The 24894-nt window shown below is 40.0% G+C and overlaps 1 protein-coding gene across 1 annotated transcript; it reads left to right on the forward strand.

Moving 5' to 3' along the window:
• Nucleotides 1-1126: 1126 nt before the first annotated feature.
• fance (FA complementation group E) lies at nucleotides 1127-23960 on the forward strand. The gene is made up of 11 exons (XM_060845164.1): nucleotides 1127-1138; nucleotides 1574-1786; nucleotides 4077-4716; nucleotides 11679-11723; nucleotides 13506-13559; nucleotides 16700-16843; nucleotides 18286-18409; nucleotides 20236-20311; nucleotides 21272-21338; nucleotides 22637-22762; nucleotides 23769-23960. Exons 2-11 carry the CDS (start codon nucleotides 1578-1580, stop codon nucleotides 23868-23870), a joined length of 1587 nt encoding a protein of 528 aa, XP_060701147.1. The 5' UTR covers nucleotides 1127-1138; nucleotides 1574-1577; the 3' UTR covers nucleotides 23871-23960.
• The last annotated feature ends 934 nt before the right edge of the window (nucleotides 23961-24894 follow it).

Genomic DNA, 24894 nt, shown 5'->3' on the forward strand with positions numbered 1-24894 from the left:
ATACACACACACACCACCTTTTTAACATTAAACCCATCCAAGGCTCTTCAGAGGAGTGCATGAGAAGAAGTCACGTGAAATATGGAGAGAATCCTGGAGGGCAACCTACATCTGTTGGTAGTCAGTCCCATGTTGCAAGATTTGGAGAAATTGAATTATCAATATTGGAGTTCAAGCTTGAAAAGGTAATGAGGCATGTGCCCTCATAATATTTAGAATGCCAGCCCCATCTCCTTGGAAAGTGCTTGTTAGCCACTCAATCATCATCCTGCCTCAGTTTAACCCTCTCTAACCTTTCCACTGAGTTTTATGAATCAGAATTCGGGTTTTCTTTTGATGTTTCAACCTCTTGTCTGACCTAAATAAAAATTTGAAATTTGTCCTACTATCTGAGAAGAAGGACGCAACTTCATTAAAAGTCTATTTGAAGCTGTACCATACACTTCAACAACTACCTTTTTATATATAGGTCAGGAGTTGGAGGTTGAAGAGTAAATTTATTTGGAGAAAAATTTGTTTTTGCTTTAAGCATTGTTGCCTTGTATGGGCTTGCATTCAATATTGCTGATAATCATTTGCAGCAAAAGGATTTTTACGCGGGGAAGTTGCTCAATCTGGGAGTTACCTAAGTAAACTAACCTTTGTTAGCATTGTCACCCATCCCTTCCCTATTAAAAATACTGCATTTGTTTTAAAATTGCTACACAATGGAACTCAACCTGGAAATGAGAACAGACTAAATCTTAAACTTTGTTCTTAAACCACGTTCACCTTGTGGTTAATAATTACATTATTGGGGGGAGAGGAGGAGGGTGTTTACTATTGGCACCTTGTTAAACCATGGAGGGGCAGGGGTACTGTCTCCACATGACCTAATTAAAAATCAAACCTGTTGGATTATAACCTGGTGTTCTGTTCACCCTTTGTCCAGCCCAGTCCCACACCTGCTCCACCTGGTTAGCCGCGGGGTGGGTGGGGGGTGTGGGAAGAAGCTGGGCTCACCTTGTAGTTACGTGTTTCACCACGGGAGGGCACTGTCGGCAGTTTGTAGTGACACGATTTCGCCGTGGAGGGGCGCTGTCACAGACCGGAAGCTTTGTAGGGACCCGCCAAACGCAGCGGAAATTACGATAGTAAGGTTCGAATCAGCAGCGGGGAAAGGAGGGGGAGGGAAGAAAGCGAAGTTTCTACCCGGGCAGGGGGGAGTCGAGTGATACCCTGAGGGTGAGGGTGAGGGAGGGGGTGGGTGCAGTGGTAAACTATGTGTTTGGAGATTTAAGAAGAGGTGAGTGTGACAGTTGGATGGGGAGGAGGGACATGCAGGAAGTGAGAGCTGTGATAACAAGACAGGCTGGAGCAACAATAACAGACAGCAAAAAGGAGAGTGTGGCACCATGGAAGGACAGTATTATTCCCAACTAAAGCACAAAGAGAAAGGAAAGTTCCAAACAGGCATGAGATAAATGTGAAAGTTGGACTGGAGGTGGGAGATTGCTGGTGCTGCTTCAGATAGGAACTTAAGTGGGAGCTCGTTTTAAACCAGCACTAACTTTTAATTGCTATTCCTTACAAGGAGCATGAGGGACTATAAAGCGCTGCTGGAACAGTTTGAGAAACCATTCCAAACTCTACTTCACACACTGACCATGGGCATATCAGGAGCTACCAATGCTTTTCATGTTCTGCAGCGTATCCAATCAAAGCAGCCTCTCCATTGGAAAACTTTTACAGAGACATTGTGCCAGCTTGAGCCATTGTTGGAAGGAAAGGAGCAGAGCCTTTGTCTGTAAGAGCCTTTAATTGTGAACATTTCTGATATTCTGCTATTTTCTCTAAATTGGTAATAAATCTAAATCCACCAAATTCATTTTACTCCATACTTTGACGTCTTTATACAGATCACTGGACTAAAGTTCAGAATTGATGTAATCTAGGCTCATGCCAGCTGTGCTCACCTGATAACACTCAACTTTGCATTAGAAAGTTGTAGATTCAAGTCCTCTTCCAGAACTTGAGAACCACAACTTGGTCTGAAAGTACAGTATTGAGGGTATGCTACATTGTTAGTAGTGCTGTCTTTTGGACTTTAATTGAGGTCCTGTCTGCTCTCACCAGTGGGTGTGAAAAAAAATTCTATGGTATTACTTTGGGGAGAACTCCCAAGTTTACTTCAGTGTCCTGGACAATATTTATCCCACAGTCAACGTCCCAGAGACAGATTGTGATTGTTGTCACATTGCTGTCGGTGATTTGCTGTATACTGTACATGTAGGTTGCTGTGTTTCCGACAACAGTGATTGCACTTTGGGAATGCATTGTAATGTCCAGTAGTTGTGGAATTATAAATGTGAGCCTTTTTAACATTTTCAACATTACTGTTAAATATGCAGATTTTTCAGTGTGTCTTTGAATGAACGCTATATCTATTCCCTCAGTTGGTTGTGAAAGACTGTGACAGTGAAGAGTAGCGTCTTTTGAAATATTTATATTTTATATATATTCCTCAACCAGGCACCACTAAAAACATTTATCGCACCTGCTTTGTGGCCATGATGTGCACAAATTCTGCATTGAGCCCGTGACTACAGTTTGACTATAGCTTTTTCCTTAAGTACTTTGAGATGTTGTGACAATGTGAAAAGTAGCACATGTGCAAGCTATTCCCTAATTTCATGATTTGAGGGTCATAATTTTTGTCTTTATTCTTTTTCTGTACTTTTCTCTATCCCATTGACCCAACGGTGAAGAAACCAATAAATGCATCTTGTGACACCTGCTTATTCCTTGATTTGGAAACACTGTCCCTCCTGTCAAATTATTCCTTGTGATTTTCTATTTGCATTAACTTGTGAACAGGATTTAAGAATTCTGCAATAGAGTAAGTAAATGGGCAGAAATTTAGGATTTGGAGTAAATTGTGGGAAAGTGCAAGCTTGTCCCTTTTCACAGGAAGAATAGCAAAGTAGCGCATTATTTAAATAGAGAAAGATTGCAGAACTCTGATGTGCAGAGGGAAGGATGTTCTGGTACTTAATCGCAAAACATTAGCCTCCAGGTACAGCAAATAATTAGGAAGACAAATGGAGTTGGGAAGCAAGTTAATACATAGAATCTTTAAAGCAATCTCAGGATTGCTATCACTGCCACGTGCTACTCAGAGTAGAAATAGCAGGGTATCAGATTAACTTGTGGCTGGAGAAAGGGTATAATTGGTAGGATTTCAGATTCCTAGGAGTTTCAGTTCTGGTGAAGGTGGGACCAGGACAAGCTGGATGGTTTGCACCATCTCTGGAATGGAACTGATGTCCTAGGAGGGAGTATTAGCTATTGGGGGGAGGGTTTAAACTGAAATGGCAGGGGTTTGGAACCGCTACAGACAAATAGAAGAGAGGGAAACAAGGGTACAAGCGTCAGAAAGAATGGGAAATAAGAAACAAGATAAGCAGAGAATTCAAGGGCGAGACTCAAACAGTTAACAGAATGTTAAAAAGACAAACCTTAAGATCTTATGAGTTCATCTGTAGACCATTCACAATGAAGTGGATGAATTAGCTGCAGAAATAAATATAGACAGATATGATATAGTTGGTACTCTGGAGCCATGCATATGGGGTGATGAGGGATGGGGAATGAATATCCAGGGATAATCGGTTTTTAGGAAGGACAAAGAGGAAAAGGAGGTAGGATAACGTTGCTGGTGAAAGAGAACATTAACGCAATCCTGTGGAAGGATATTAGCTGCCGAGTCTCCCATCTTCTTTGCTCATTGTATTTGGTGTATAATCCGTATATAAATAGAGTATTAAATATTATTTGGGATGTATAGTAATAATACACATGACCACTTATGTCCTCTGGTATGCCCAGTGCAACTGCAAAACTGTGTTGCTCAGGCAATAAATCACGGAAACAAATTGAAGGATTTTGTGGTCACAATAATGTAACTCTCAGCTGTCTTCTAAACAATGTATTCTGCACTCTGTTCTATTACCCTGATGCCTTTTGTATGGTACATATCTCAGTACATGTGACAACAATAAATCAAACTCATTGTTTTATTGTTTGTTCTTTTTTAGAAAACCCTTGTTTTATCTTTTGCCAGCGATGGTCAGAAGAAATCTTCTATCATTTCTTCATCTGGGGAATGCTGTTATACCTAAAGATTGTCTGTATCATCTCATTGTCCAGTTGAGGCAAAACTCACATACTGATCTGTGGACGCAGAAATTACTTGATATTCTAGAGCAGGATGTAGAGGGTGGAATACGACATTTGGAGGGATCTGTTTCACAAACGCAGCAATTAAAATCTCTCTGCCAAAAATTAGTGGGATTTTCTGAAGACCGCTCAGATTCTGAAAAAAGATTAGGGTGGTACTTCAGCGAACAGAAGAATGAATCCTCTGCAGGTACAGAAGATAAGCTGGTGTTAACACAGAACCCTAAAAAACGGAAAAACTCCATGGAAGATGTGTTTCACTTGGATGATGGTGAGCGAAATACAATGAAGAAAATCAAATTGTCGGAGGACATTTCCTGTTTGGAGCCCTGTAATGGCACCGAGAAGCAAGATATCACCACAAGGCCTGGGACCTTATCTCTGGAAAGTGTGCAAGTTGTCTGTCCACAGGCACAAAGCCGGTTGGATATCAGTGAGGTGGAACAGAACTCACCTCCAAGCACACACACGAGTCTTAATTTGCCAGAACATGTTAAGGTACAGATCAGCTTCATTCAAATCTATGTTTGACAGAGCATGTTCAATATGGGTTTTTCACAGAGTTTGATCATCTTTTGTTATGCTTGTTATCTTCCAATGCCTTTTAAGATTGGTTTCTTTAATTAACTCAGATTATTTGCATTTTGAAAAGTCTTTTTTTAAGGCATATCTGCATAGGCTTGGAAATGGTTTGTAATGTGTGGACGAACCCGTGTTATCACTTTGATGTACATAATAGAAAGGAAGGCCAGGTGAGCAAGACGGGAGGGAGATCAAGAGGATGGAGGAGTAATCCCAAAGCTCCATCCTATACATCCACTTCCTGAGCTTTGTGCTATCAGCTGATATAATGACAAAACTCTCAACTGAACCAGAATATTTTACATCCAAGCAGCAGTTGAGGACATTTAGGCTGAAATTCACAGCAGTACTGAGGGAATACTGCAGTATCAGAGGTGTCTTTTGAGTGAGATGGTTAACTAAGACCCAATCTCCTCATAGTTTCTTCAGTCCTGTATCTAACTGACAGCGCCATGTTACCACCATGGGTAAGACAAGAGACCGGTTCCAAATCCATTTCTTAGAATCAGCATGGAAACAGACCCTTCAGCCCAACATGTCCACACCAAACCTCTGAAGAGTAACCAACCCAGACCTATTCCTCTACCCTATATTTCCCCTGACAAATCACATAACCTACACATCCCTGAACAGTATGGGCAATTTAGCATGGCCAGTTCACCTAAGCTGCAATCTTTGGATTGTGGGAGGAAACCTATGCAAACATGGGGAGCACATCCAAACTCGCTGAGGCTGGAGTCGAGCCCAGGTCCCTGGCACAGTGAGGCAGCAATGCTAACCACTGAGCCAGCATGACGCTCTTCTAATTTTTGTTCTGCCTTCAGTCCCTGATATACTTAGTGTTCTGATGAATGAGGTTTTCCTCCAATCATAAATTCAGGGGATGCACAACATGGAAACAAACCCTTTGCTCCAACTCGTCCATGCCGACCAGGTATCCTAAATCCTAGTCCCATTTGCCATCATTTGGCCCCTATTCCTCTAAACCTTTCCTATTCATATACCCATCCAGATGCCTTTTAAATGTTGTGATTGTACCAGCCTCCACCACTTCCTCTGGCAGCTCATTCCATATGGCAAGGCGAAAGTTGGTGCTGCAGATCAGAGTCAAGATTAGAGTGGTGCTGGAAAAGCACAGCAGCTCAGGCAGCATCCAAGGAGCAGGAAAATCGAAATTTTGGGCAAAAGCCCTTTATCAGGAAATCCATTCCATCCACACACCACCCTCCATGCAAAAAAGGCTGCCTGTTAGGTCCCTTTTAAATCTTTCCCCTTTCACATTAAACCTATGCTGTCTCGTTTTGGACTCCCATACCCTGGGCAAACACCTTGACTATTCATCCTATCTATGCCCCTCATGATTTTATGAACTTTCAGAAGATCACCCCTCAGCCTCTGATGCCCTTGGGGAAATCAGCCCCAGCCTATTCAGCCTCTCCCTATAGCTCAAACCCTCCAACCATAGCAACATCTTTGTAATCTTTTCTGAACTCTTTCAAGTTACACAACATCCTTTCTGTGATAGGGAGACCAGAACTGAATGCAGTATTCCAAAAGTGACCTGACCAATGTCCTGTACAGCTGCACCATATCCTCCAACTCCTGTACTCAATACTCTGACCAATAAAGGAAAGCATACCAAACAGCACCTTCACTATCCTGTCCATCTGCAATTCCACTTTCAAGGAACTATGAACCTGCACTCCAAGGTCTCTTTGTTCAGCAAAACTCCCCAGGACCTTACCATTAAGTGTGTGAGTCTTGCCCTGATTTGCCTTTCGTAAGATGCTCAACTACTTTTCTGACTTGTCCCAAAATATTCACTCTCCTGAACAGGCCTAAAGCTTACTTTTACTTGGCTCTTGTTTTGTTGAGGCAAATTGTTGGTTAAGTCTGAATGTTTACTCAGGCTGCCTACTGTTTCAGTGTTTAGCCTGTCACTCACTCCAGCAACATTTTCTGCCCTTCACAGTACTTTTCCTGTACCTTCTGGATTCCTGGTCCAGCTCCAGCTCCCATCCCAGCAATCTTCAGGCTTCTTGCAGGGCATTACAATGTTATTTCCCCTTCTGAAAAATACCTTCCTGTTTGCACTGTTTGGCTCCTGGACAAGATTACAGAAGTTACAGTGCATTCTGTCTGGGGACCAGTAACTTGACAAGTTTTTGGGTTCTCAAACTTTGTCTGAGAGTATAAAACCACAAGTTTCCATGATTTTGAACAAACAAAAATAAGCTTCACTGTGTAGAATTAGTCATCGAGTCATACAGAAACAGACTCCTTAGCCCAGATCATCCAAGTTGACTTTGGTTTCTAATGTGAACTAGACCCATTTGTCTGTGTTTGGCCCATATCCCTCTATCTTTCCTACCAATGTATCTGTCCAAATGTCTTTTAAATGTTGTAATTGTACTCGCCTCTGCCACTTCCTCTGGCAGGCAAAAGTGACGACCACATGCTGGAGATTAGAGTCGATAATGTGGTGCTGGAAAAGCACAGCAGGTCAGGCAGCATCCTTTCCCCCAACTCTACACCCCTCCCATTTATCTCACCATTCCCTCGGCTCATAGCCTCATTCCTGATGAAGGGATTTTGCCCGAAACATCAATTCTCCTGCTCAGATGCAGCCTGACCTGCTGTGCTTTTCCAGCACCACACCGTCAACTTCCTCTGGCAGCTCATTCCAGATGTGCACCACCATCTACATGAAAAACCTGCCCCTCGGGTCTCTTTTAAATCTATGTCCCTCATGACTCTATAAACCTCTATAAGGTCACAAATAGTGAAGAGTCCACATTACAGAAGAGGTGGTGTGACAGAGGAAAAGACTCAGCCTGTCCAGCTGCTCTTTATAGTTCAACCAGCCCCCAGTCTTGTTAATATCTTTGTAAATCTTTTTTGCACCTATTGCATTTTAATAACATTCTTCTTACTGTCTCATAACCAGAATTGTACACAGTACTCCAAATGTGGTCTTACCAATGTCTTCTTTCGACGTAAAATGACATCCCAAATCCTGTATTCAGTGCTCTGACCGATTAAGGCAAGGGTGCCAAATGCCGCCTTCCCCACCCTGCCTTCCTGTGGCGCCACTTTCAAGTAACTGTGTACCTGCATCCTTGTTTGAGAACAGGGCCCAGCATTAACTGTGTAAGTTCTGCCTTGGTTTATCTTCACAACACACAACACCTCTCATTAATCTAAATTAAACTCGATCTGCCATTCCTTGGCCAACTGTCCCAGTTGATCAAGATCCCATTGTAAGCTTCTTCACTGTCCACTGTACCACCAATTTTAGTGTCATCTGCAAACTTACTAACCATGCCTGCTATATTCTCCTCCAAATTGTTCATATAAATGACAAACAACAGTGGACCCAGCACCAATCCTTGCAGCACAATGCTTGTCACAAGCCTTCTAACACCTCACTGTGGTGTTGATGATACAAATATAGTTGCTTAGGGGTATTGCAAATTCTTCCCTAGCTTTCCACAATGTCCTGGGATACACTTGACCAGGTCCCAGGGATGTATCTACCTTTAGTGTTTTAAGACTTCCAACACTTCCTCTACTGAAATGTGGACTCTTTTCAAGACATTGCTATTCATTTCCCCTAAGTTTCCAGCTTTCATGTGTTTTTCCGCAGTAAATACTGACAGAAAATATTCTTTTAGGATTTCATCCGGCTCATGTGGTTCCACATAGATGGCCTTGTTTTTTAAGGGCCGTATTCTCCTGCTAGTTACTCTTTTGTCCTTAATACAGAACGACCTCAATTATCCAAACGAGATGGGTGGGAGAGTCATTTTGTTCGGATTACTGATTGTTTGGATAACTGATCTGATCATAAACAATGGAAGTGTAAAGGAATCCCATGACACACACCCTCAGCCAGCAGCGCTGACACGTGTTACAACAGTCAACTTGATCAAATCGAAAGACACTCTGGGACGAAGTGGGGTTGTCTTTTCTGTAGTTTTATGTGGGTTCTCAAATGTGTGCCTGGGTTTCTGTCAGTGTTTCTGCTTAGAGCTGCGCTGTTTCATTCGGGTCATTGGGTGAGGTACTCAGGTCTAGACTGATTGTCCAAAATAATCAAACCCAAACCTCGGACTGTAGTTAAAGTACAGGGGAAGTAAAAGCTGCATGTAAGTCTGTAAATGTACTTCCTGAAACTTTCTGCTTTGTATGACAGGGAGAGAATAAGACAGAAAGAAGGAGGCAATGTGTGTGTGAGAGAGAGAGAATGAGACAGAAGGGCAGTGAGGAAAGAATGGTAGAAAGGAAAGTAAGAAAATAAATGGCAGAGGCAGAGCAGGAGAGAAGTTGGAGTTTCTGTAAGTAGTGACAGAGTCTGGTTTCCAATCTCAAACTTTGGGATCTTGAGATCTTGTTCGGATAATCTGAAATTCAGATAACCGAGATTGTTCTGTATACTTGTAGAATTTCTTTGGATTATTCTTAACCTTATCTGCCAGAGCTGTCTCATGTCCCAGGGATGCACAACTGTCCTATGAGGAAATATTTGTTCAATTAGGCCTGTATTCACGAGAGGGAGAATCTAGTTGAAATGTAAAACATTCTAACGAGTGAACAGACTGCATTCCAGAAAACAGTCTTAGGATATGGGGTGAGCCATTTAGGACTGAGATAAGGAAAACTCTTCACTCAAAGGGTAATGAACCTGTGGAATTATCTGTCACAGAAGGCTGTGGAGGCCAAGCCACATTGATGAAAGAAAGCTAGATAAAATTTTAGATGTTGAAGGCATCAAGGAGTATAGGGAGAAAGTGAGAATATGATGTTGATGTAGAGAATTAGCCATGATTGCACCAAATTTGGGAGCAGTTTGGAAGGGCCTATTCCTTCTCGTAGTTTCTAATTGTAAAATAACAAATTTTAACAGATTAGACCACCCCTAGTGGGGCACTGCAACAGAAACCAGATCAAACGGTTAACAGAAACTTATAGACATATGCTGACCATTCATGCTAATAACTGTTTCTGGGGTCTGTTCCAAATAACTCCCTCTTTCTCAATCTGGAAAAGTCAATCCCTCATCTTTCTCTAAAACAGATGTGGGTAGCCCTGACAAAATTTATTTATGGCCCATCATTGTCTCCCACTAAGTTTTGCCTTCAATTTCAATATTCTTAGCTTCCAAACCCAATGGGATAGCCATTTCCACTCATTTACAAGTGGCATTTAACTGCCCATTAAAACATCTTCTAAAACTGCTCTCCATTTGCAGTCTAATCTTCATCTGTTTCCATTGTAATTTAAGAATCAAGAACAAGCTCAGACTCTTCCTGTCATTGTCTTTTATATGCATTGAGAATTTCTAAGAACGTGAAGAATGATTTATAAATACAGATTTTTTAATTTATTGATTTCAGTATTTAATAAGCTCTGAACTACTTAGCATATTTTAAAAGGCATGATAAATATATAAGTTTGTTCTATATTAAAAAGTTTACATTCACAGTTATGAAGTAGTGACACTGATGACATGTTCACTGGTCCTTTATCTACAGATTGTCTACAAGCGGAATATGCGTTGCTACTTAACAACAGTTTGTGTTTATAAATATATTGACACCTCTGAAGTTGCCTGATCCCAAACAAATTTCATACTAGCTGCTTATTTGTACCTACCCCATTCAACCCCAGGCTGCAATCCACTCGCTGCTATTAATGGTCTCCAGTCAACCTCTCTGTAATCTCGACATACAGCATTAGAAGTAATGATAATCAATTTGTGGTGCTCTTTGTTGTCAAAGCCACATGTTCAGCTCCTTTGCCTCATACATTGTCACCTCTCACTTCTCTTGATGCTTCTGCTCAGTAACCCTCCACGTTATTCGCTCAAAAACTATTCTGTTGAAACTCAACAGTCAAAAACCGTAACCTGTGGAAATGTCACAGAATTAGTAAAAGTAGGAAACTCCGGTAGAAGTAGAATACTGTAGATGCTGGAAATGTGAAATAGAAGCAGAAAGCATTGGAAAAACTCAGTAGGTCTGGCAACATCTGTGAACAGGAAACTGCAGTTCCGAAAAGTCGTTAGATTCAAATGTAAACTCTGTTTTCTCTCCACAGAGCCTGTAAGTGCAGGTTCATAGTTCCTTGAAAGTGGAGTCGCAGGCTGATAGGATAGTGAAGAAGGCGTTTGGTATGCTTTCCCTTATTGGTCAGAGTATTGAGTACTGGAGTCGGCATTCTTTGCAGAATTCCTTGACAGGTTTGCAGGAGTCTCAATTCGCAAAGAGCAATAAACCTTGTCCCAGGTTTACCTTTTGTCTTTTCAGAGTGATAAAGCATATAAAGCAATCACTGATATTAAACATAAACCTTCCCCAACCTGGCCCTAAGTAAAATAATTAGCATTGACCTTCACAATCGGTGATCAGAAGGATAGTTTTAAGTGGCGAGAAAGATTTGGATTGTTGCAATAACAATTAAACTTTGATTCTTCCATGTAAACAAGTTATAACCGTATTGATACTTCACCCTTCTTAAATTAATAACACTGTGATGCCTTATTGCATTGAATTTATTCGATAATGTTCTGCTATCGTTTTTCCTCCAGAAGCAACTAACATTGCTAAATAATGTATTTATTAACTGCACTCAAAGGAGATTAACTCGTAATCATAAACTGAAAACATTAAACCATTATGTAAATGTAAGATACATAATCATATGTAAAAAAGTGAGTAGTAATATTGAGGGAAAAGAGACTGGGAAACAGTAAAATCAAATAAAGCCCATTTAAAGCCATGGGCGGTTGTTAGATGAATATTTATTGGAACAAGCCATTTGATTACATGTTTAAGTTTCTAAACCTGTCATTCATATACAAACTGTTTTTCTTTAAGGCTTGTATACCCAGCCTGAGGGATCTGTTTGGGGCTGAATCAGATGTAAGTGTTTTTTAAATTTTTTATGTCTACTTAAAACAATATCTCCTCTAGGTTTATACTCAAAATGTAGAAATAAATTTTCAATAGTCTTCTGATTTATTGGAAATTTGCAGCAGTGCTTTTACTTAATGGTCTGAGAAGTGGCAGATGGAGTTTAATTCAGATAAATGCGAGGTGCTGCATTTTGGGAAAGCAAATCTTAGCAGGGCTTATACACTTAATGGTAAGGTCCTAGGGAGTGTTGCTGAACAAAGATACCTTGGAGTGCAGGTTCATAGTTCCTTGAAAGTGGGGTCGCAGGGTGATAGGATAGTGAAGAAGGCTGAGTACAGGAGTTGGGAGGTCATGTTGCGGCTATACAGGCCACTGTTGGAGTATGGCGTACAATTCTGATCTCCGTCCTATCGGAAAGATGTGAAACTTGAAATGGTTCAGAAAAGATTTACAAGGATGTTGCCAGGGTTGGAGGATTTGAGCTACTGGGAAAGGTTGAACAGGCTGGAGCTGTTTTCCCTGGAGTGTCGGAGGCTGAGAGGTGACCTTATAGAGGTTTACAAAGTTATGAGGGGAATGGATAGGATAAATAGACAAAGTATTTTCCCTGGGATGAGGGAGTCCCCAACTAGAGGGCATAGGTTTACGGTTAGAGGGGAAAGATATAAAAGAGACCTGCGGGGCAACATTTTCACGCAGAGGGTGGTACGTGTATGGAATGAGCTGCCAGAGGAAGTGGTGGAGGCTGGTATAGTTGCAACATTTGAGGTATTTGGATGGGTATATGAATAGGAAGGGTTTGGAGGGATATGGGCCAGGTGCTGGCAGGTGGGAATAGATTGGTTAGGGATATCTGGTTGGCATGGACGGGTTGGACCGAAGGGTCTATTTCTATGAATCTATGACTATATCAAATTATTACTTGATGGAAGATAACCCTTACTAATTTAATTATTTGTATAATTTATATTCGGACAAAATTTATTCCTAACTGTTGCCATCCAACAACAGCAGTGAATGATGTAATCACATCAAATTAGTGAGCTGAGAATGCTACTGTTTATGCCAGGGACCAAAATAATTGAGAAGAATATTTAAGGCAAATTATGGCAAAATAGCTACAAATTCTCTCTCCGTTTAATAACAGAGAGAAAACCACTATCGTCTTTTCATTTATGTATGAGGACGTCGCTGGCTAGGCAGCATTTATTACCCATCCCTAATTGCCCAGAGGGTAGTTCAGAGTTAACTACATATATTATATATTGGCCACACCAAGCAAAGTTGGCAGTTTCCTTCTGTCAAGGACATTAATGAACCAATGGATTTTTCTGATTATCAATTCATGGTCATCATTAGACTTTTAATTCCAGATTTTTAATATTGAATTCAAATTCTACCAACTGCTGTGGTGGGATTTGAACCCAGACTCCAGAACATTATCACGGGATTAATAGTCAAGCGATAATATCACGAGGCCATCACCTCCCTCATCAGGCCCATGAGAAACATAATAATGTCAATGACATCGATGATGTGATTTAGGGACTGTAATCACATGAAGTGTTGTGTTTGTGGACAGGTAAGTGTTGAAGATTACAACAGATTGTTAGTCAGGTTCAGAACTAGATAGGGCCTTGTCCTTCCCTGCTGTCATTTGCTTTCTTTATCTGGCAAGGTTCTGTTGTGATTGATCCTGAACACTGAATTCTGGGATCATCTTAATTACAGCCCAGCTGCAGTTTTATTTCTGAAATCAAATCTATTATCTTATTCTTCTCTTTACAGAAGTTGGAAACATCTGAAGAACTAAATATCTTTAATGAATGTGATCCAAGCCAGGTAGGACCAGAGTTTTTTTTTCCCCTCTTAAAAGTAAGAGCCTGTTTGCAGTTAACTGAACTTCACATGATCTTTGTTAAGGTGGTGACACATTCTGCCAAATCTCCCTGGCCTGGACCTTCTCTTTGAAGCACCTTCATAGGTCTTCTACCTACTCGTGTTATGCTTCCCTGATACTGGTTATATTTTCGGCTCCCACTATAATTAACAACACAGTATTGTCAAGAGCAACTACTCAGCAGTAGGCATCTTATCTTTGTTCAGTTTGAGTTCTACCAAGGCTCCAAACCACATTATACCCTTGCTCCAATCATGAGCAAGGGGCTATATTCCAGAGATATAAGTTAATTTTGTTTTTTGGCTGGCCAGCATTCATTGCCCATCCCTAGTTGCCCTTGAGAAGGTGATGGTGAGCAGTCTTCTTGAACCATGGCAGTTCATGTCCTATAGATAGATAAATCCACAATGCCCTTGGGGGAGGTTCCAAGGGTTGTGACCACAGAATGTCCTTGATATCAAGGCAGCACTTTATCAAATATTGCATCAAGGAAACCTTTAAATAGAAGTCAGTAGGAATCTAGGAAAACTCTTCAGTGAATAGGGCTCTACCAAGCAAAAAGGTTGCTGGAGGCCAACTCCAAGACACTCTGCAGGAGTTCCTCAGGGTAGTTTCCAACCATCTTTACCAACTTCATAAATAAAGTTCATTCTCATCATAAGATCAGAAATGATGATAGTTGGAAACTACCAAGAGGAGAACCCAGTGGTTTCACATTGCTTATTCATGTCTCCTCAGAAACTGAAGCAGACTAGATAATATCCAGGCTTGGGCTGTTAAATTGCAAGTATTATTTTATGTCACACCTATGCCAAGCAATGGTCCCCTTCAAAAATTGAGAATCTTACCATTTCCCCTTGATGTTCAACAACATTGCCATTGCTGAATCCCCAATCTTTTGTTTCATGGAGGTTATTATTGGACTAGCCATACAAAAATTGTGGCTACAAGAATTGGTCAGAGGCCGGAGTTGTCTGGTGAATATAATCCACCTTGTGATTCCTCAAAGCATGTCCACCATCTACAACGCACACCTCAGTAGTGTAATGGAATACTTTCCACCTGCCTGGATGAGAGCTGAAAATATGTTGCTGGAAAAGCGCAGCAGGTCAGGCAGCATCCAAAGAGCAGGAGAATCAACGTTTCGGGCATGAACCCTTCTTCAGGAATGGATTAGCAGAGCTCCAACCACACACACCAGAAGCTCAACGCCATGAAGGACAAAATTTCCCATCTGCTGTGAAAGCATATTGCAAGTAGTGTGTACCATTTAACATTTACTGCAGCAACTTATCAAGCAACCTTCAAAAGCAGCTTCCCAACCCATTACCTTTTGAACAAAAAAGGACAAGGGCAGCACATAGATGGGAAGGCCATCAACTGCTAATTTCTCCTCAGGATTGGGTGCATTATCACAATTCTGGGATATAATGATGCTTTTTAATTTCTTACATGGAGCTGTTAAAAGGTAATGTCATATCATACAGTGTATTAGCCCCATTTCTTGATAATTCTGAAGTGAGTCTAAAGTTGAACACTATCCCTGCTAATTTGTATTGACAGACGATCCCCTAACTTGGAACAATACCAATGTTCCTTCACTGTCATTCGGCATAAGTCTTGGAACTCTTCTTCCCCCTCCCACTCCCACCAAGAAAACAGCAAAGTGGGAAGGTAGCTAACCGCCACATCGCAGGCAATTAGGGTTAGCAGCAAGTGCTAACCCTGCCAGCAACGCTCACAGTCTTGAAATATTAAATAAACTATCAGCTATGGTAAATTTTGGCTGGGAATTTGTATTGGCAACCATCAGGAGGTTAGAAAGCAGATCAGTGGTGAGCTTTATAAAGCAAATAGCATCATTTTGTGCTGCTTCCTTAACCTACAAAACACTTGTGTCTTCCCCTTCCATTGCACTCCTTTGCTCATTTGAAAATGCCGGAGGCTGGAACTGAGTGAAAGCCCTTCTTGTATTTAATCAGGGCTGGTGCATACATGTGGTGTTGTCCCAAGATCACCCTTGAAAAAAGAAGTTGGAAGCTGAGCTTGTCCCCAGTTCGTCCATTCCGGATTCACAATTAGCAGCCTGAGGTTACGACCACCTGTGGCTTCTCAGAAAAATGTCAAAGTTTTTTTTAAAGTGGGGGAAAATAATCAACATTTAGTTATCCATCTAGTAATGTATTGTGGTAATTAATCATCTTACATAAACGCACTCAATATAAAGTTCTTGGAGATAGTCTGTTGCAATAGCATTCAACCTTGGACTCACTTCAGAGTTATCAAGAGATGGGGCCCAAACACTACTGTATGACATTATCTTTTAATAGCTCCAAGTAAGAAATTAAAAAGATTCATTACATCACAGAATTGTGATAATGCACGCCTTGGTTGGACAGTCTAGAGGGCAAAATTTCCAGATTACAGCATCTATTTGGCAAAATATTATAGTTCAAAGTTTGTGAGAAGATTTGTAGCTCGGGTGCTCATTGTTGTGGTTCTGTTCGCTGAGCTGGGAATTTGTGTTGCAGACGTTTCGTCCCCTGTCTAGGTGACATCCTCAGTGTTTGGGAGCCTCCTGTGAAGCGCTTCTGTGATGTTTCCTCCGGCATTTATAGTGATTTGTACCTGCCGCTTCTGGTTGTCAGTTTAAGCTGTCCACTACAACCAACATGAGTTTGACTGGGACAACACTACTATTATAGGACAAGCCAAACAGAGAACAGCCAGGGAATTCCTAGAGGCATGGCACTTATCCACAGATTCAATCAATAAGCACATCGACCTGGACCCAATATACCGACCACTGCAGCGGACAGCTGGAACTGACAACCGGAAGTGGCAGATACAAATCACTATAAATGCCGGAGGAAACATCACAGAAGCGCTTCACAGGAGGCTCCCAAGCACTGAGAATGTCACCTAAACAGGGGACAAAATGTCTGCAACACAAATTCCCAGCTCGGCGAACAGAACCACAACAAAGTATTATAGTTGCATATCCATCCTGCATTGATCTTATAAATTGTATATGTTGTTCATAAGGCTTTTAAAATTGAGTTGCACATTACATTTTTTGTAGCTGGAGAAACTCTGTTCATTATTGCGGCTGTCTGAACTCCCAGAGCACCTCCTGCCCCTGACCTGCATCAAACTGATCTCCTTGTCATCTGACCTCAGTTACAGTAATGCGGCTGTGCTTGCTCGGAACCTCTTCCTGATGAGGGTATGATCATTCTGTGTGCTGTAATTTGGAACTGAAATTTCCAATTTTCTTCCCCTCCCAGCTTTTTTACCTTAACTGCATAGACTTTTCAGCCTTTGAAATTTGAATGGGCTCCTCTCTCATCATAAGCAACACTTGATACCCAATATTGCTAAGCCACAAGTAACTGCAAATGTTATAATTTGTTATTATCATTTGTCTAGCATTGGACCATGCTCACCCACGTATGGAAAGATGTATTGCTGGTCCTATGTTATTCCTAGTAAGAAATCCTGAATTGGAGAGAATGAGTGAGGAGCATGGACAGTAGTAGTTTCTGAAGATGTTTTCACCACGTCTACTCTGGATATATCAGAGCTAGAGGGTTTTGAGCAGAAAAATTATTTTCACACACACTGATGAGAGGTGAGGTCATGTTGGTAGTATTTCTACTACAAATATTTGATTTGTCCTATCTGTATAACTACAATATATATATTAGTTAATGATGCTTTATGGCAAGATTCGGAGAATTGAGTGTTGTGTGGCCCCTGGGTTTAATAACTTTATAAGGTAGTTTGTACAGAGGAAGTGAAGATTGATACTTATATACATGCATGTGACTATAAATGATATAAAGCTCTTCTGTTGGCCTACATACCAAAAGCAGTGTTTAATTGAACCGTGAAGTTTGTTAGCTTCTTTAGATTGATTTAAACTCGTCTCATCATGGTTCAGGAGGCCATTTGGCCTACACAATCTAAATTGGCTCTCTAGAGAAAGCAGAGATTATCTCATTTTCCAGCTGTATCCTCAGAACCTCTATAAGCTCAAGTGCCCATCCAATTTCCTTTTGAAATCGTGCAATGTCGCGCTGGCCCCAGTCAGAAGTGAGTTTTAAGTTGCTATCACTTCACCATTAATTAATTGTAATCGATTTAACGTTAGAAATGTTCATTGCTATCTAGTGACACTTGCTGACTGTGCAAGAAAACCAGGTTAAAGCTTCCTGCGATGCCTCCCATAGTCAAATATGATGTTAACATGTGTTTTGTGTAAAGCACAATTTGGGTTCAACTTGACAAATCACCAGGAGGTTCAGGTACTGGTATAATTGTGCAGTTGATTGAATAAGAGTCAGCCTTATAGCCTCAGTGATACTGTAGGTACGGTTAAATACAAAGGCCTTATCTTTACTGATTGTGTCGTGTAACTGTCTCCAACTCCCCATTCTGTCTCTATGCATCTGTGATCTTTGTTCGCTTTTCAACAACTCTTATGATCTAAACTTTTATCCCTATTTAACCCTTAAGTAACTGAAGCTTTTAACTCTTAAACCCCCTTCAGACATGTTGAGAAAGGAATGAAGTAGTGAAAGCAGTTGTATAATCGTGTCCCCAAAACGAATGGCTTTCCATAGGGGAAAGGCAAGTGATAAATAAGTGGATTGTGTGTATTTACAGATACTTTCACTGACAGAGCCTGCCTCACGCTTTCTAATGGCTGCCATCACTTCATTTTGCAAGAAATATGTACGTCCATCCTGCACTGCTCTGATTGGGCCACTCCTTCAGACTCCAGACATAGGTACAGTAAGACGATTTGAACAACTGTGAGACTTGCATTGATGGTAACTGCTATCACTGTCCAAAATGACTAAATCATTTTGCTCTTTTTCCTTTTTTTTAAATTGAATATCAAGCCAATATTCACCTGCAAATTTTCCCATTAGGAAAAAAAAGAGTTTCAGTGATTTCAGTATTGATGCGATGATCTTGCTGTTTGCAATATTATGTGTATGAACCGGTGCTTTTTCACTTTATGGAACAAGGTACTGAAATAGAACATGGAAACCAAAGAACTGTTAGATGAAGAATGTTTGAGGTGACTATTTCATCTTTTGCAATCCTGGCAGCCACATTGCTAGAACAATTCCAACTGACAAATTGTAGTTGTAAATCTCTTAGTCCACAACACACAAGGTGACGTAAACCCATACTTGTGCAAAGGTTTAGGGACCATGGGTCTAAACCTACTTGATCCTGTTATAGAATGCATGCTGAAAATGTGTTGCTGGTTAAAGCACAGCAGGTTAGGCAGCATCCAAGGAACAGAATCCTGATGAAGGGCTCTGGCCCGAAATGTCAAATTTCCTGTTCCTTGGATGCTGCCTAACCTGCTGTGCTTTAACCAGCAACACATTTTCAGCTCTGATCTCCAGCATCTGCAGACCTCACTTTTTACATAGTGTAGAAGTTCAGCATGTATTCTATGTCTTTATGTATTCTTATGTATATGAATAACTTTGAGTACTCAAAGTTGTATTTGTATTCCTAAAAATTGACTAAAGTAAGTCATAGGTTCCAATACAAATCAATATTGAAGTCAATTAATGTCCTTTGGGCATTATTTTACATGGAAAAAAAAACCTTCTACAAGTTGAAATAATATTGCATACATTTATAAAACTATCCATGCCTAGTTGATGGGTTCACAAAATAAAATGGAGGAACCTCGATTATCCGAAGGAGACAGGTGGGGAGTATTTCATTCGGTTAATCGAATTTCGCATAATCACATGCCGGTTAACATAGTTTAGCCAAGCATCAGGATCTTGTAGGATATTCAGATAATCAAGGTTCTTTTGCACAAATATTGAAAGAAACATAATACAGATTCTATACAACTCAGAATTTTAGATTCATCTGGCTCCATCTAGTGGCTAATGTTACTTGATGCAGGAAGCTGCAGAGATCATCCACTGACCAGCAAGATAAATTTTCTTGGTATGAGAAGGAACCGGTTTCAGTGGGTGAAGGGGCTAGCCGAAAATAAGTACAGAGGGAGACAAGGCCAGGCCCAGGGGCTGAGGGAATACAGCAAACTGAGGCAGAGCTGGGGCAAGGGCAGAAAAAAATAATGCCAGAGAGAATCAACTCCAGACAGCAGGAATGTGGGATGATGTTAAACTCCAACTGATGACAATTGAAGCAAACACAGGCCTCTTTTAAAAAAAAAATAAAATGAAATAATGTTAAACACTGCATCCCAAAGTATTATCTTTCGAAAGAAATCTAATTTGATTTAGTTTGAAGTTGCATTCTCCAAGTTATATAATTACAAATATGAAGTCTACTCCAGATTGTTGTATCAAGGCTAAATTCCATCCGAAGAGTATTCACAATGTCGTTTCAGTGAATGACCACAATGCTTCTTAATCCAATGTCGAAACTTCCTTTATCTCTATCTGAAGCAACAATAGTCAGTTTCAGAGTCCAGTCGTAAGCTTGTACTATTGTCTTTTCACATTGTCCATTATAGCAATAACTAGAATATTTTGGTCTGTACATTAATTTTTCCAAACTATACAAAACTGTTTTGCCTGCACTTTCATTTTTCTTAATTATTTGCAGGAAGTATTCAAGTAAAATTGATTTGCAGACTTGCAGAAGACTGCCTCGAACCAGAGCATCTAACAGTGATATTTGGGTAGTTATTCTATCGTTAATTAATGTTTATTGCTTGTATAATTTGTAAATTCCTCTCAAACAACACAAAGTAGTCAATTCTTAATTGTTTTTAAACAATTTGTACAAAAGTTTTTCCAATGTCTTTAAGATAATGACAAAATTGTTGCTTTAAAATAAATTTAAAACGCAAGCCTCCATGAAACAAGGAGAGTATTTTCAGCAAAAGATTTTTTTTAAATCTGCAGTCAATTTTGAGAGGATTAAAAACTTTTGTACAAATTGTTAGAAGCAAAATTTAAGAATGACTACTTTGCACTGCTGGGTTGTAGACTTGGGACTATTACGCTATTTGGAAAATCTCAACATTCAGCACTGCTTCATTATGCTTACAAAAATGTTAGGGCAAATGCAGGGAAGTGGGTGTTTGAGTCAGAACTCTGAAGCTTTCACTGATTTCTAGTTAGTTATGGTTAAGAATGAAATTGGTTAAGTAAGCATACTGTAACAAAGTGTAGTCCCTTTTTTGAAAGCAAAACTCCTCCAGCATAATTGAGATAAATGAACAGTTAATCTGTTTTTGGACAGAGCAAGAGTGTTAGGTCAGGACTTTGGACTTATGTAAAAGATTGACTTTTTTTCCCCCAACAAGGCAAATTAAATTTTATTTAATATTTTAGCCAAAGTCTGGCCCTGGTGGTGTTGAACTTATAGAGAATAAACCCCAACTAAAACTGGCAGACAACTCAAATGTATATTGGTTTCCATAGTGGTAGATGGTATCTTAGAACAAATTCACATCCCTACTACGAAAGTTGAAGAAATCACATAAGTGTTGATACAGGTACAAGAATGCAGACCAAACAAAATTTTAAATGAGAAAAATTTGGAGAACTGAAAATATTGAACTGTAACAATGAAAGAGCATAATCTAGTAAGATTTTCTTTTAATGTATTACTAATTAACGTTATATGTTCACAGGCACATCTTGTCCATTACATGGAGTGAAGAGTTACTTTCTGTGGTACATACACTGTTTGAGAGAAAGGTGAGTAAGCTAGTGATTACCACGATGCTAGTTAGTATCTGCCAACATGTTGTTCAGGAGTAATGTCACACTCTGAACCAAGATATCTTGGCTCAAGTCCCATCTGCATAGGTGTCTCTTAACATGTTAATTAAAAATGATACAAATCAGACTAATCTGGTATTTTATCGGATGTAAATCTTGTACATGAAGAGATTGTTTAAATGATGTTCACGTGGAATTCATTTGCACTTCTGGGGCCAACTTAAGGCCCTTTGCATGCAGTGGTAGCATCGCTACCCCTGAACCAAGACACCCAGGTTCAAGTCCCACGTGCTCCAGAGGTGTGTTAATAACATCTATCACCTGGTTAATTAGAAAAATAAGTTACAGATCATTCTGCTATAACACACATTTCTTTAATGCAAATTTGCTATCACACACTTGACAAATGTGGGACACTTCCTAAAGTGGATATTGGTTATAACATGGGGTTGTAAGAGAGCACAACTGCTGTGTTATAGCAGACCAACTGTATACATTAAAAAAGGGGACAAATATTGTGTCTGGTTATCTAAATAGAATATCAAGTTCATAACTATCTCTGTATCGTTCTTGGGTAGCATATCAGCTACCACAGTTGAACCAGCAACAGCAGGTTGAGAACAATCACTGCCAAGTATAAGACTACTTCCCATTCATTTCAGTACTGAGTACATAGAAATTGTTAATTTTGATTGACAGAATCGACTTAGAAATGATCCAGTGTGTATACCATCTTAGCTAATGGAGCAACTGTTTCCCTAAGATATTTTATTATTTAGAATTACTGTTATGCAGGTATTCCTATTTGTGTAACATGTACGCAATCTTCTCATCCGAGGCAGCTATTACAAGCTTACCTCCCAAGTCCTGCATATAACCTGATTCCATGCTTTGTTCACCTCTTTTTTGATAAGAATTAAGAACTTCAACCTACAGACTGCCTTTTTACTGCTGGACTATGGAAAATAGTTGAAGTAGTATTTCCAGAGAAAAAGTAATATCAACAGGAATTTGTGCACTACTTACTGTGCAGATTTAAAATCTAATGTTTGCCCTTGTTAAATGGCTGATCATCTAAAGTTTGAAACATCATAATTTTCTCATTGACATCTAAGTTACTTAGTAGATTATTATTTTCTAGTCAAATGCAGCAAACCAGCAACTGCAATATCTCTCGTGACTAGATCATTTGTTTTCACAATATTGGCCGAGAGGATATTATCCAGGTACTAATTTGCGACTTGAACCATTCTCATTCTGTTTTTCTTAAAAAGGTTGAAGTAACACCTGAACAATTTGAGCAATTTGTTCAGAAGCTAAGCCAAAATGCAGGAAGTTTCAGCAAATCAATGAAATATGCCAAAGTGATGCTGGCTGCACTTACAAAGTACCAGAGCTCTGTGAGTATTACACCTGAGCTTCTTTTAAAAAAAACTCAAGCTGGCCTCTTTTCAGGAGAGTTGCAGGAACAGGAATCCAATCATAGACAATAGGCTTGCTCAAACCACTTTGCCCTCCTGTCAGGAACTGAAATAGAGGAGATGGGGTAGCAGCAGCACTATGTCTATCCACCTAGAAATGTATAGATTAGAATATTATGCAAGTGGTAATTTGCATTATCTGACCCATTTTGTTGTTTGTGGCATTACAACGCAGGACAAGTGATCAAATTAACCAAAACTCCAACATTATTGCAGTCATGAGGAAATGCTACCATCTGAACAACCCAAGCACAACGATTCTGCTTCTTGGCTTATTACATATACTGTTATTTTAGTTAACTATATCCTTCAGAATACTTTTTTCCCCTAAACAGATAATAAATATCTCAGGCCAATAAGTGGGGACAGAGGGAGAGCAAGATGAGGAACAGGGGAACCTGATTAGTGTTGTGAAAGGAGAGGACAGGGATGAGGATACAAGTACTGGAATTAGGCCCTGTAAACAGCAGTGGCTTTCTACTTCCCTGACTTAGATTAGATTCCCTACAGTGTGGAAATAGGCCCTTCCGAGGGTCAGTGTGGACTTGTTGGGCCGAAGAGCAACCCACCCTGACCCATTTCCCTACATCCACTTCTGACTAATGCACCTAACACTATGGGCAATTCACCTAACTTGGTGCTGTGAGGTAGTAGTGCTAACCACCCCAATAATATCTTTGTCCTCTGAGTTCTGTCTCAGCCTACTGTCTTCTCCCCACCCCACCTCCTGGGGTCAGAACTGATGTTAAGAATTTACAACTAATCATTCTTTGTACTTCAACTGATTGTTTGCCATAGCTGGGATTTCTTTTCACAGAACTGATAGGGACTTTATATATGTCATTCTCACTTGTTATTCAGTGACTCCAATTGGAGAACATACTTACAAACTGGGGTATGATAAAACTTGGATTTTTTTTTGTAGGTAACATCTGTACACAAGAACATGCTGTACTGCGCCCTAGATTTACACAAGACATTTCTGAAGAAGTCAATGCAAGCAGCGCTGAAGCACATTGTTACATGAACTGTTCTGGCATCTAGATAAGGAATTGTAATTACATCATTTGTGAAACTGGAAGTAATCTAATCCACAATAAAAGTAACTTAACATTAATGTAAAAATATATACAGTTTCCTATTTGTCAGTTCACACCAATTAGTTTTCACCATTCAATAGTACAGTTGAGCTTTTGGCCTGGAAATATGCAATCATGACTGTGCAGGGTAAATAGGATGAGTTATCTTTTGATGGCTATCCATTCTAACTTTCCCGTGGCACCTAAACTGTACTTCTCAGCCATTGGTATATAAATTTCATTGAGGTCATCTACTTCTGAGATGAAGGTGAGGTGGCCTTCCTGATAATGACTGTAGACACAATCCTTCAGTCAGGCCCAACAAGTTTTGCCCAGCTAGCAATAAAACTAAAATTTGATAGAACATAACTTAAGTATTGCTCAGTGATGTGGGCCTGCATGTTCAAAATGAGAAGTTCCAACTTGTAAGACTACCACTATATAAATAACTTTAACATTTAAACTGAATGAGAAAACTACTGACTGATACAGGCATCATCATTGAGATACTAGTTAATTGTCAGATACTTGTTCACTGAAATCCAAACAATGCTTGGCAAACTAGGCAGATATTCTTATTCTTTCAATCTATGAACCAACAAATGGCTATCACATTTTTGTTGAGTCGAGATGTCTGCCGGTTATGCACATGTTCTGTCTGCAAAGAGCCTTATGTATTAGCGGAAGCAGTGCATTACATACAAAATGCACCAAAAGTCCTAAATTAGTTGTCAAAACAATTCCTTGCACAGTATTCCAACATAACTAGTATTACACCTGCACTGAAATTCATATACCACACTGCCCATGTATGTAGTAGGCTTGACAGCAGCAGCAAATTAGTAGTGAACTACTTGTAAAACAGCTCACCGCCATCTCTTGCTGAAACTTGAGTTTCCTTACCTTTCCAGGTTTAAAAAGAGACTGGCCACTTGTAATCATTCAACAAAAATATTTTCAGCAAGGTTTTAT

Source organism: Hemiscyllium ocellatum, chromosome 26, assembly GCF_020745735.1.
Source record: "Hemiscyllium ocellatum isolate sHemOce1 chromosome 26, sHemOce1.pat.X.cur, whole genome shotgun sequence".
NCBI lineage: Eukaryota > Metazoa > Chordata > Chondrichthyes > Orectolobiformes > Hemiscylliidae > Hemiscyllium > Hemiscyllium ocellatum.

Coding starts and splice junctions, on each gene's coding strand:
- fance (XM_060845164.1), top strand. CDS start 1,578: ATGAGGGACTATAAAGCGCTGCTGGAACAGTTTGAGAAACCATTCCAA. Junction 1,787..4,076: donor AAGGAGCAGAGCCTTTGTCT/GTAAGAGCCTTT, acceptor GTTCTTTTTTAG/AAAACCCTTGTTTTATCTTT. Junction 11,724..13,505: donor TGTTTGGGGCTGAATCAGAT/GTAAGTGTTTTT, acceptor TTCTCTTTACAG/AAGTTGGAAACATCTGAAGA.